The sequence below is a fragment of the Gavialis gangeticus genome, unplaced genomic scaffold (genome assembly GCF_001723915.1).
Source record: "Gavialis gangeticus isolate Ggan-Ray unplaced genomic scaffold, GavGan_comp1, whole genome shotgun sequence".
Classification (NCBI taxonomy): Eukaryota; Metazoa; Chordata; order Crocodylia; family Gavialidae; genus Gavialis; species Gavialis gangeticus.
The window spans coordinates 76,155,501-76,168,472 of NW_017729034.1; the positions used below are offsets into that span (position 1 = coordinate 76,155,501).

Sequence of the window (12,972 nt, forward strand, 5' to 3'; positions counted from 1 at the left end):
CACACACCCACCCCCTGCCCCACACATCGAAGGACTGGAGGCTGGGGGCAGCGGGTCAGGACTGGCCAATATTTACAGATGGGTCCTGGTACAAAAAAGGTTGAAAAACTGCTATCCCAGATTATCCGAATGTGTGTATGCAGCCACTGCATACAGAGCCAAGTGCTGAAATGAGGCATATTTGGTCTCTGAAGATACATAAACACATCCTCTTTTATCACAGGGCCAACTCCTCCAACATGCTTAATGGATCCCTCTACCATTCAAGACAGCTGTACCTAACAGCAAATGGAATGAAACAAACAATGGCACATTCTTTAGGTTTTCTTTGCATCTACTTGTCATAGCAGTCCCTGTTACTGAATCAGTCTCAGTAAGTTTAATCAGCTTCAGAGTATGTAATGCTGCAGAAGTGACATGCTTTTAGTCTGAATGCTCTTTTTGTAAAGATCCATCCCTCTAACCCATTTTCTCATTTTCAGTGGTTTGAGTGTAGGTGAACTCCATGTTCTATGCACTACCAAGCACCTTGACCTCCACATACACCAAGTTTTTTAGCAGTTAATTATCTGAAAAGAGAGGGCCTGGGACAGATATTTCCCCTACATTCCCCGCAGCAAAGACTGCTGAAAAGAGATTATTTAGCTTTTCTACAGCCTACTTATGTTTCTTTTATTGTTCCTTTTTTCTCCCTGAGAACTTAGAAGCTATACTCTACCAGGCTTCTTGTTTGATGTACTAAATTTGATATCCGTCCTTCAAAGCTACTATAAACTTTCCTATTTTCTACCTCTGTCACTGTGTACACTAGCAGTGCTCAACATTCCAGCTCTATGGGCATGTCTACACACACATTAATGCACTTTAGTTAATGAGCCTTAAATCTAGTACAATTTAGTAACTTACCATCTAGTAAATCTAGGGTATTTATACACATACTTTGTCCCACAACATGCCGGAAATCCACTGCTTCCACACACGAGCTGAAGCGAAATGCGCTACACCGCGTACAGTCATTTGTATAAGAAGTGAAATGAACGTCAGTGCACAGAAAATGGCTGTGGTGCACTTTTGAACTAAAGCACCTCTGATGCGTTTTAGTTCAAAAGCGTGCTGCCACCATTTTCTCAGTGCTGATATGCATTTCACCACTTATACAACTGTAAGCATTGCAGCGCTGGGCACTTGCATGTGTAAAAATGTCCTCCATTGTGAGCGAGGTGATTGGAAAATGTGCATTAGCCTATTTTGATGCACATTAACTAAAGAGCACAATTTTTAGTGACGCATTAATGCACATTAAAATAGGCTAATGCACATTAACACACACACACACACACACACACACACCTGCCCTACAGGCCAGATGAGTGACCTGAGAGTGATCCGCTGGCCAGATCCCAAAGGTGGGATAAGCAGGCAGGACTGACCCACAGGTCAATCCAGAGCATTAACCCAGGCCCACACCCTAGATCCAGACACAGCAAACAATCCATGTGTCAGCTTGTTCCTGCACACCAGGAATCTGGGTGTAGTGTGTTAATGTGCCACTGCAGTCCAGCACACAGAACCGTGTCATTCAGCCCAAAAGGCTCCCTGTGTGTCCAGAAATTTGGTAGCAGGGGAGGAGTAGGAGTGCTCCTCTACCACCAAATTTCTGAATCCGCAGGTATCCACACAGGCTGGATAACATGACCCCATATGCCAGATTTGGACCCAGGCCAGTTTCAGCACCACTGGTTTACACCATCTTTCTTTCTCCCTTGTCTTTCAACTGTATTAGCTTCCTTTTTGGCTTCCTGAACAAGTCTAAGGGTTTTAATTTTCTCACTTTGGAAATCTATTTGATTATTTGTCCCTTTAAAAGAAGGCCTCATCCCTAAGCTTTAAATATCAAAATGCTAGCTTTAATTTGAGCTGTTCCCAATGAATAGGAACATAATTCAGTCACTATTACCTTATGGTTAGTTCACTGTTGATTTTCTAGGTATTTGTGATGTAATAAACCTATTAATACTCTATTTATCCATTGTAAAATGGAAAAAAACTTAAAAATAATTTTCTATTCATCCATAGTGAACTGATTGAAAAACTGAAAAAGAAATACATAAGATATGAATTTCTAAAATATTATTTTTCCTTTAAGAAAACCTTTCAGATTATACCTATATGTCATTTATATGAGGCAGCGGAAGGCACAACCCCAATTTTCTGATCTGCAAACAAACTTAAAAGTTAAACTGACACATTTTCATTAGATATATTTATAGAAAAAGAAGTTAAATCTGTCTTTTGAAAAAGTCAATTAGATTTAAATACTTCAACTATTTTCATTTGGACGACCCTATAGAAAATGTCTGTACTTGGAACTGTACACAGTCTAAGACATTTCTCTCCAACTTGATCATGTACTTCTTACTTAACTGACTGCTAAAGATACAGAGATATGACCCACAAGAAAACTTCAAACACACACACTGTTTAACAACACATGTATTTCTCCAGTTTTGGTACTCCAAATTCTACCTTGTTAAAAGAGACACTCTGTTCCAATGGATTAAGTGTGTTGGCAGCAGCAGCTGCAGCTGTAAGTTGTGCAGTGAGGGCCTGTAACTGAACAACAAGACCAGCATCCAGTGCTTGGAGCAGTGAAGGTTGTGGTTTCTGCTGTTGTATTTGTAGCGTCTGTATTAACTGCTGAAGCTGGAAGGGAGACAGGAAAACCACATTAACCAAAGTAAGTACCTACATAAGATTTCAGCTAGCTTTTCTGCCCTTCTCGTGGGAAAAGGTTTTGCCCATATACAGTATAGCTAACCCGGGGCTATCACTCTGTAATTTCATTGTAATCCATGTGTAATTATGGCAAATTGTATTCCCACTTACTAATTTGCTTTTTGCGGCTCAGACAAGATAGTGTAGATGCTTGGTTCTTCCTCCTAACTTGCTGTGACAGGTAGGATGACGACCAGTCACCATCCAGGATTTTCCTGCTGTCTAGGACTCCCCTCTTCTGCTTCTCCAGTTAGATTCCTCCTGATCTGAAAAAAATCTGTTAGCCTATTCCACTTTCCTAAGTGCTCATTTATGTCAGGAGTCTGTAGCAGTGCAGCTACACTTATGTAGAGTAAATCACAGTGGTGATGTCTCATTTTATGTTGGGGAAGTATATCTGTATTAAAAGGTTCATAATGGTATATCTGTCTACATTGGCTACAAGGCCAGCTGCATGTTGAAGTCTGGGTTTCAGTGGAACACTGGGATTCTGTATTGTTTCAGCCAAACCACAAAAAGCAAATTAGCCAGTAAACGGTAACATAATTTGCCTGCGATTTAGCTTTCAACAGCACAGACACTGGGTTCTGTATAGCAGTGAGAAAATACACCAGGAAGAGGATATAGGAGACTCAAGATTAAAGCAAGGGAAAGAGCCTGAAGGCAAGCAGGTAACAGGGGAAACAAGACCCCCCAAAAATCTTCCAAGGTACTATCCTGAAGGAAGTGCTCTAAACACTCAATTGCTATGGACTGTATCTGCAGACACCAGCACAGAAAGCAGGAAGATGCACTAGTTTAAAAAAAAAAAAAAAAAAAAAAAAAAAAAAAATATATATATAGCGAATCCTAGGTAACAGATTTAATCTCGTCAACTAACACCTCCTTTCTATAGCCCAAATGTCTAGGGCTCTTCTGCAATGGCTATTTAGGCACTTCTATGACTTTCTGAATGAGATGAAAATTGAACCTTATGCATTCACTCATTACGTATCAAAATGCCTCGAAACCTCTTCTGTAACTCTGGGAGGAGATGGAGAAAGAAATTCTGTTCCTCTGAAGTTCTCAGATAGTTACCTTATGAAGATACTAGCATGTCCAACACATATTGAATTTTTCTGCTTCTGGTTCAGGGTTTGGACAGAAACTCTAAAGGAAAGTGCTGTATAATGGGAAGGGTGAGGGATAGGAGTCCACACCTTTAGGCAAGACATAGGATAGAAGAGTTTTCTAGACACCTGGAAAACATCGTTAGGTGAAGAACTATAAATATGTAGTGAAAAAGAAAGAGGATCGATCATACATGTGGAAAGAGGCTCTCTCACATTAACTTCAGACTTGGAAGAAAAAGGGGCTTTGCCACCTACATGAGGTAACACATTGGTGTCCTAAGTGTCTGGAGCTTTGTTTGAAAACAGATATTCTGGAAGGAATTGGACATATCTAGATTACGGTGTTCCAGACAATGCTACACTAATGAAATAACTAAATCTGTCCTTGTAGGTCTCATTTCAATTCCATGCTTGAAGTTTCTCCAACATTATCTTGGCCTAAGTTTTTATCCAGCTTGAAATGCCAGAATCTCCACTTCTTTTAGCTTTTTTATTTTTTATTTTAAGACCTAACCTTCAATGGTCTTAGTGTGCATGTTCCACCTGTTCCTGGGATCCTGCTTCCAGCTCTTTTAGGATGGACAAGTACCAAAGATTATCATACATCTTGGAAGTGATGACTCCTTTTTTATTAGGAAAATCCACATAAAGTTAGGTGGATTGGTTTAGTTTTCTACTGTCCCCAAAAATGCATAAGCTGGTGCTTTCTCTGCTACTACACTGGAGACAACCTCTGTTATTGTGGAAATTTCTCTCCCTTTCAGGCAACTTATACAGCCCATTTTATCTGTTACAGCTCTAGAACCGTTTTAGCCGCTGCTTTGCTCCTGGAGAAATTTCGCTCAGCGAGAAAACACACACTTCATGTGAAAAAGTGTTTTTTCTATTCATCTTGCTGACAGATAAAGCCATGGGGTCACCTTCTTGTGTGTTGTTTTGTGTAGGAAGTAATCGAACTGGAGAAGCAGAGAAGGAAGCCCTGGAGTGAGAAAAATCCTGGACGATTGGTGACCATCCTACCTTTCTCCATTCTAGTGTTTGGTCCCATCTTTCTTCTTTTTCTAGATCTATACCAGTGATTCCCAACCAGGATGTTGTGGCACCCTGGGGTACTGCCAGATATTTTGAAAGATGCCTCAAGGTATGAGGAGATAAGCAGATACAAGCAGGCTCAGGTTTTTCCCTGATTGGCAGATCTCCCACACCCACTGCCCCTCTGCAAGGCACTGTAATATATAAGTAAATTTTTGAAATTAGGTGCCACACAATTCACAAGAGTTATGGAGGTGACCTCGAGTCCAAAAAGGTTGAGAACCACTGGTCTAACCTCTCAGCTTACCTGCAAATTCAATAATGAAGTCACAAAGTCTCCTCTTTTACCCACATAATGCAATCATAAATATGAAGGAAGCAATTTTTTATTAGATTTTTATGTGTGGGTGGTGACGAGGGGCAGAAAAAAAGGGACCAGCAGCAAATGAAGGCCCCTACAGCCAAAGGATATCTTGGAAACCTAATTTTCTCTCCCTATATACATTTACACTAATTTCAAGTCAGTCTCTGTACCCTTGCTGGGTTCTCTCTCTTTCTACATCCGGAATCTCTCTCATCCTGCTTTTTGGTACACATATTGTCTCTATCCTTCTCAACAACTTCTACATGCTCTGCAGTTATCTTCCTGTCCTCAATCTTCCCTTTTCCTTCCCCTTCCTTTTTAACCTGCTGACCCACAATCTTTATTGCCTTTTACCTTTACTGTCTTCTCCAACATCTGTTTTCCTTATGGTCTTGCTCTTGCTTCATTCTTACGTCCTATATCCCTCCACTCCTATTAAAAAGCCCTATTTTTCACACTTGCAGCCCCTCCTCCTTTCCAGGGTCAATATGCTAATTTTCCTAAATTGTGACCTGCCTAAAAATTCACCTGCTTCCATCTTTTGGCCAGCTGTATATGGCACCGCTTTCCTGAACACAGAAAAACTGACTTTTAGTCCTGCAAATGGCAGCATGTTGGTTATACTGGTACACTTGTGGACCCTAATCTGCATGGAAGTTTTTGGTGTCCCAACAGAGAGTGGGGGGACTGCCAGAGTGATGGTATAAATCACTTCTTCTCAAAGATGAATATTTATACTTTGAAAAGAAGCTACTGCTTTTCCATGTTCAACTTTGGTGCATTAATATGGTTAGATTTTCAAATGATAGCGTCTTTGTCATCATCAGACCACTTTACTTAGTTGGGCATTCAGAAATTAAGGCACCAAAATCAGTCATTTCTGAAAATTGAGGCCAAGTGGCATGTTAAAAAGTATTTCCAAAGTACTTCCTGAATGCCCTATGAATGAAAATAAAGGGGTACATTTAACAATGAAATGTAAAACAAAAATGAAAACTGAACTAAACAGTTGTCTGTGTTAAATGACCACATTATGTATACTGCAGTTTTTAATTTCCATGGGCATTCAGCAGAGGAATAAGTTTCAACTACCATTTAAATCACCACTCCCACTCATTAAATCTTTCTGGTTGAACATGTATACCTTCTGCAACATTATAAATACCATGGATTGCATGGGCTGCAATCAATCTTTTCCTGGTATCTTACTGAACAAAGAAAATTTCACAAAGAACAAAAAGTGTTAACTGGTCAAATATAACATACTTCACTTCTAAATAGCCTAGTAAATGGGACACTGAGCACAAATTAAAAAATACATGTAAAAGTTATACTTAAAAAACCCCCATATAGGCTGCAAAAACAAAGACAGTGTAGACCTCATACAGCTTGAAATAATATCAGTGCCCACAAAACGTTTACCTGTTGGCCCTGTGGACTCTGTAAAATCTGTGCTACTGCAGCAAGCGTATCTGTATTAGCAATCTGAGACATCCAAGGATCAGGTAAACTTTGTACGACATTAGCTGGAGTAACAGGGGTCACAGGAGTTCCTGCGAGGTGGAAAATAAGGTACAACTAAATACTGTTAACATGTATACATTTTTTAGAGGTTCACTAAAAATATAAAGCAATAAAAGCTGTCAATAGTAAAGATACATGAGCAAAAAGTAAAGACATAAATCAAAACGTCACTGACTATTCTGAATTATTTCACAGTATGAAGAGACTGCGCGCACTGAATTTTTGGACAAGAAGCTAAAATTATCGGGGGGGGGGCTTCCACTCCTTTACAGCAACTCTTAAATGTGAAAATTAAAAATGCATTTATAGTTTTAAAATGTTCTTTACTAACTACAGTAATTCTGGAAGGCTGAAATACTGGCCACAGAGGAAACTACCAATACCTTTATCTAAAGAACATTCAGAATTTTAGAAATAATTCAAACTTTCCGAAGCTTTGATTAGTACAACTATCTATATGAGTATTTTAAATGTGGTTCACCACTCATTTAATTGTTGGCCTATCCAGCAAAGATGCCAATGAATGCAAAATGTGACAGTGTTCACTGTAATCTGGGATCAGACAGCATCTCTGTCTCTGCTGCAGTTTCTTTTTCTTTCTAAGGAAACTGAAGACAACTTGAACTGGATGCAAATGCATTTTCTGTCATTAGATGGTAATGATTTCTGAGACTAGATGTTTGAACTACTGGTAAAGTGGTCAACTGTCACTACCATGCTCCCCCGAACTATTGGACCTACATACAGTCCTTAATCCTATTTTAAGCACAGAAGCACGAAAAAAATGGATGCAATTAGGAAGAATAAGGAACATAGCCAATGTTGGCATTATTAATTATGTTTAGTTCTTTGAAAGGGAAACATAAAATTTTATAACTACAGTTACCAATATTGATTCTAAAGCAATGCTCCTTATATTTATTAATTTTTTTATTTATTTATTTTTAAATCAGGGATCAAGGATACTAGGCACCATACACACAATAAAATATATGGACCCAGTTCAAGGAGCAGAGTTTATATAGCAGCATTTCAGAAAGATACAGCTAGTGAAAAGTAAAACAAATATTGAGGGAACACCTGAGGCAACACACAAACAGAAAAGTTAGTAAAAAGTATGTCGCTTATCACCATGAGCTAAACTAATACCAGAAATTAATGAATAGTAGAACCAATCTCATTAAGTAATAACATCACAGTAGAGGCAGGTTTCACCCTTGGACAACTATACAGCTACTCGGTAACCCCTTCTGGCTTTGAAGTAGACAACAATACAAGTGGTAAACATTAAGTATTTTAAATATTCACAAAAATCAAAGGTCTACCAAAGGAAAGAACACATGACCACCTCTAAATAGAGAGGGGCTAGCCCTAGAGAAGGAAGCAGATATTGGCCTCCTGCAAAGTAAAACAAAACTAATACCTGCTCCTCAGCTGACTGTAACAGTAGATGTCCATTAACCTAAATCTCTACTAGACTCACGTCTTCCTCAGTGTGAGCCTTGTCAACAGTACCTGGTTCCTACCTACACCCGCCACAGTCACGTTTCATGAGTAAGTCCCTCTCCATCTCCCTCCTACTGCTTTGAAGAGGTCTAAGTCAAAAGATACAGAGATCAAATGCTGGGATTCTTGCTAATAAAGTTCCATGCTGTAGTTTTGAGGAATACTGCTCCAGCTGTCAGAGCAATTCCTCTGCCTGCAATCTGGAAGTGGAAACAAGTGCTGGGCAATGGCAAATCCAAATGACCACTTCTTAAAAGACAATCAAATTCAGAACTCAAAAAGTTAGTATATGAAAATTGATTTATCCCAGCAATTAAATGCAATAAAATACAAATTAAATGGAAAACAACAGGAATGGGGAAAAAATGACCCAAGATATACTTCATTTGAACTGTAGTGTATGAGCTACAATATACAAAACTAATGAAAAAAAATGAGGCAATTTACTTTACATATTGCCTTTTTCTACTTAAGAAAGGCATAGGCTCAAAACATTGTGTGTACATTAGAGCAGGGGTGCTCAACCCCTGGCTCACGAGCCAGCTCCAGGCCCTGGTGCCCTGTCATCCAGCCAATGGGTGTTGGATGGGCAGGGCCTGACCCTGGTATTAGGTTAGGCAGAGGTGGTGTGGTGCCCTGGGGTTGATTCTGGTACACAGGGCAAGGTGAGGTGGCCTGAGGGCCTCAGAGCCCAAACCCAGGAATGTGGAACTGTGCAGGGGCAGCACAAGACCTGAACCCAGCAAGCAGGGCCAGATGGAGGTAGTATGGGGGCAGCGTGGGACCACAGGCCTCGATCCTGGCATGCAGGGTCCAGTCTGGACCGTGGACTGGCCCTGTGCCACTTACCCAGCCTGAGGTATCAAAAGGTTGAGCACTACTGTATTAGAAGGATTATATTTACATAAACAAGTTGTATAAAATCCTTACATGAGATTGATATACTGCTTTTCCTAAAAAAAATACCAGGGTAGCTTATAGTAAGAGAACAAAATAACTTATAAAACAAGAGAATAAAGGGAAGAAAGAAACTTATAAAAGCAAGTAGAGTATTAAAATAAAACACAAAACCAACCCTTCTAAACAATATCCCAGACAACCCCAGAATAGGAGGGTTTCCTCGAACTTTCCAGGTAATGACAGAGAAGGAAACATGGACAACAGAAGTATGACAAGACAACTCCCAAAATGTCCCCTTAAATATGAGGGGACTGAACGTATTCAAAATCACCAGGACCAGAGGGACTCCACCCATGGGTAATGAAGGAATTAGCGGGTGTCATAGCTGATCCACTGGCAAGGCTATATGAGTTCTCATGGTGCTCAGGCCAGGTTCTGGATGATTGGAAGGGGGCTAACATCATCCCAATCCTTAAGAAGGGGAGGAAGGAGGACCCAGGGAACTATAGACCAGTCAGCCTTACCTCTGTCCCTGGGAAAATCCTAGAAAAAATGATCAAGGAGCACATCTGTGGGAGCTCGCTGGCTAATGTGATGCAGAGGGGTAACCAACATGGGTTTTTAGCAGGCAGGTCCTGACCAACCAACCTAATTTCCTTTTACAACAAGGCCACCAAATATTTAGATGCAGGAGTTGAGGTGGATGTTATCTACCTGGACTTCAAGAAGGCCTTTGACAAGGTATCCCATACCATCCTTATAAATAAATTGAGGGGGATTTGCCTTGGATGATTACATGGTAGACTGGGTAGCAAATTGGCTCAAGGGTTGCACTCAGAGGGTGGTAATGGACGGGTCGGTGTCAACCTGAAAAGATGTGGGCAGTGGAGTCCCTCAGGGCTCAGTTCTGGGGCTGGTGCTGTTCAACAGCTTCAGTAGTGATCTGGATAAGGGGGTGGGAAGCACCTTGTCCAAATTCCTGGACGACACAAAATTATGGGGTACAGCTAACACCCTGGAGAGGAGGAACCAGATCCAGGCTGATCTAGACAGGCTGGGGAAGTGCGCAGAGAGCAACACAATGCAATTCAATAAGAACAAGTGCAAGTTATTGCATCTAGGGAGGAAGAACTGCCATCATACCTACAGGCTACATACCTACTTCAGCTTCACTGAGGCAGAAAAAGATCTTGGAGTCACTGTTGACTCCAGGAAGAACACGAGCTGCCAATGTGATGAAGCAGTTGGCAGAGCCAATCGCACTTTTTTGTGCATCCGTAGGTGCTTCACAAACAGGCCCAGGGAAGTGATTCTCCCCCTCCATATGGCACTCGTCAGACTGCAGCTGGAGTAGTGTGTCCAGTTCTGGATGCTGCAGTTCAAGCAAAATGTAGACAACCTGGAGAGGGTCCAAAGAAGAGCCACTCACCTGATGGCCTGTAGGGAAGATCCTATGAGGAAAGGTTAAGGGACCTTAACCTCTTCAGCCTCTCCAAGAGAAGGCTGAGAGGGGACCTTGTAGTGGCATACAAATTCATAAGGAGAGAGAAACATGAAGTAGGCAATGATCTGTTCACCAGGGCACCCCTGGAATGACACAGAACAATGGCCATAAGCTACTAGAGAGATGGTTTAGGTTGGAAGTTTGGAGAAAGTTCTTCATGATCAGGGTTGCCAGAATATGGAATGGGCTCCCAAGGGAGGAAGGTGCTTGCCCCATTCTTGGGAGTCTTCACAAGGAGACTGGACAGGCACCTGGCTGGGATCACACGACCCCAGGGCTGGTGATTTTTCTTGCCTGCCAGGGGCAGGGGGTCGGACTAGATGGCCTACTGAGGTCCCTTCCGACTCTACGAATCTATAATCCTATGCACAACAAACAAGAACACAGCACTATGGAACAGGCCTGGCCGCCCAATATTTATGATACTTCACTAAACTGGAGGCCGATTACCTACCACAAATCAGGTTTTTTCTTCCAAAACAATTAATTTAAATTTAATAGTTGCCTGAAGGCTAGTGAAAAATGTCAAGCACATATAGTTACAAAATGCTGACAGTCTAAGAAAAATCTGCTCCGAGCGTTGAATAAAACTTCCCAATTTACTATGAAAGTTGTGTCTCATTTTCCATTACCTGGAGTATTGTTGCTCATAGCAGCTGTGGTAGTAGGCAAGACTGGGGTCACAACTGGAGGAGGAATTCCTGCTGCCATATCCAAGAGAGGCTGAATAATTTCACTCTTGAATACATTATTCTTCTGCCATAAATTCAGCACTCTAACAATTTTACTCTAAAAAGGAGAAAGACAACAAAAGACATATTTAGAAAACTGCATTGTTGATTTCCTGTTACAGACACCAAGAGGAAAAATTAGTATTCAGAAATACACTATAAAAGGTTCAGCTTTGGGTTTCTGAAATTCTGTACTCAAGTCAAATACTGAACTAAAATAGCAAAACAAAGTAAGCAAGGGTTTCTTAAATTGGTATTCTTGATACAAATTTAGAAAAAAATTTAACTTAAGGCAGGAGTCACAACTAATGGCCCATGGGCTGGATCTGGCCCATGGAGCCACTGGATATAGTCTGCAGAACTGGGGCTTTTGCAACAAGGCACTTCCCCCAGTGCCACAGAGGGCAGATGAGATGGCAGCAATGCATACTTCCCCCTGTGCTGTGATGGTGAGAAGTGGACGGGGGGAAGCAGCAGCAGCATGCTGCCCTAGAGAAAAGTGGCTGCAGCCAGATTCTAGTGCCAACCTGTCTCAGACCTGTGCTTGTCCTGTTTTGTACAAGGGCTGGGAAAGGTTGCTGACTGCTGCCTTAAGGAAATAGGAAATCTTTACTTTCTAAAATTGTAATCAGAAAACATTGACACTGCTCTAACTTGTCTATCCCTGTGTATTATCTTCATCTGTCCCCACCAAAATGTGGAGAAGAGAGATTAATAATAGGTAAATTAATACTTGCTGTTCAAATAGTAGAATGAAATCAAACTTTGTGTATATGTCCTACAAAAACGGGGCTATTTTTAATACACAATTTCCTGAAAAAATACATCTAAAATATTAATAAAGAAAACATTTCCCAGGAGATTTTAATACTTACATAGTAACAACATAAAAACAGTTGTCATATTTTCTTTAGTACAGTGCATGAGACTGTGCAACAATAATTTTTTGAAGAATTCCAGAAAGAGAATGGTAGTGCTAATTAAAGTAGCTCTTTTGAAGTTACAATAAGTGTTTTCTTTCTAATCTTATTTTTATACCTCAGTAAAAAACATTGCAAACCTAAAGCATAGGTACGTCTCTGTTCATTTCTAGCTTACCAAAAGAGGAATAATGAAGAGTTATAATGAGGTCTGCTTGAATAAACAAAAACTATCATTGCACAATCTTGTACTTTTTAAAAAAAATGTTTCTACTATAATAAAAGGTTTAGTCCATCTGTGTCTGTCCGTAATGCTCTTGGAGCACACTGACTGGTTGCTGAACCAACCAACCAGAGTGCTCCAGGAGCATTACAGACAGGAGGTGGAGGCAGCACAGAGCCACCATGATGGCAGGGATGGAGCAGGAGAGGCAACGTCAGCACTTCTGGCTTTGGCCCTCCCCTCCTGCTCCTTGGAGGTGGTGGCACAGGATGCTGGTGGAGGGGGTGCAATAGACAGCAGGGCAAACTCCCCGCCCCCCCCCAGAGGTGGCAATGGTGCTTGGGGGGGGGGGGGGGGGAGGAGTGGGAGGGGTAACAAACT

At 41.1% G+C, this 12,972-nt stretch overlaps 1 protein-coding gene across 5 annotated transcripts in view; it reads right to left on the reverse strand.

The window, feature by feature from the left end:
* SCAF8 (SR-related CTD associated factor 8) overlaps positions 1-12,972 on the reverse strand; it is a 198,272-nt gene that overhangs the window by 126,558 nt on the left and 58,742 nt on the right. For all 5 annotated transcript variants that reach the window (XM_019526807.1, XM_019526808.1, XM_019526809.1 and 2 more), the window contains exons 5-7: positions 11,350-11,506; positions 6,706-6,836; positions 2,527-2,703 (exon numbers count right to left, since the gene is read on the reverse strand). In XM_019526807.1, coding sequence (XP_019382352.1) covers positions 2,527-2,703; positions 6,706-6,836; positions 11,350-11,506 — 465 coding nt within the window. The remainder of the gene's footprint in view (positions 1-2,526; positions 2,704-6,705; positions 6,837-11,349; positions 11,507-12,972) is intronic.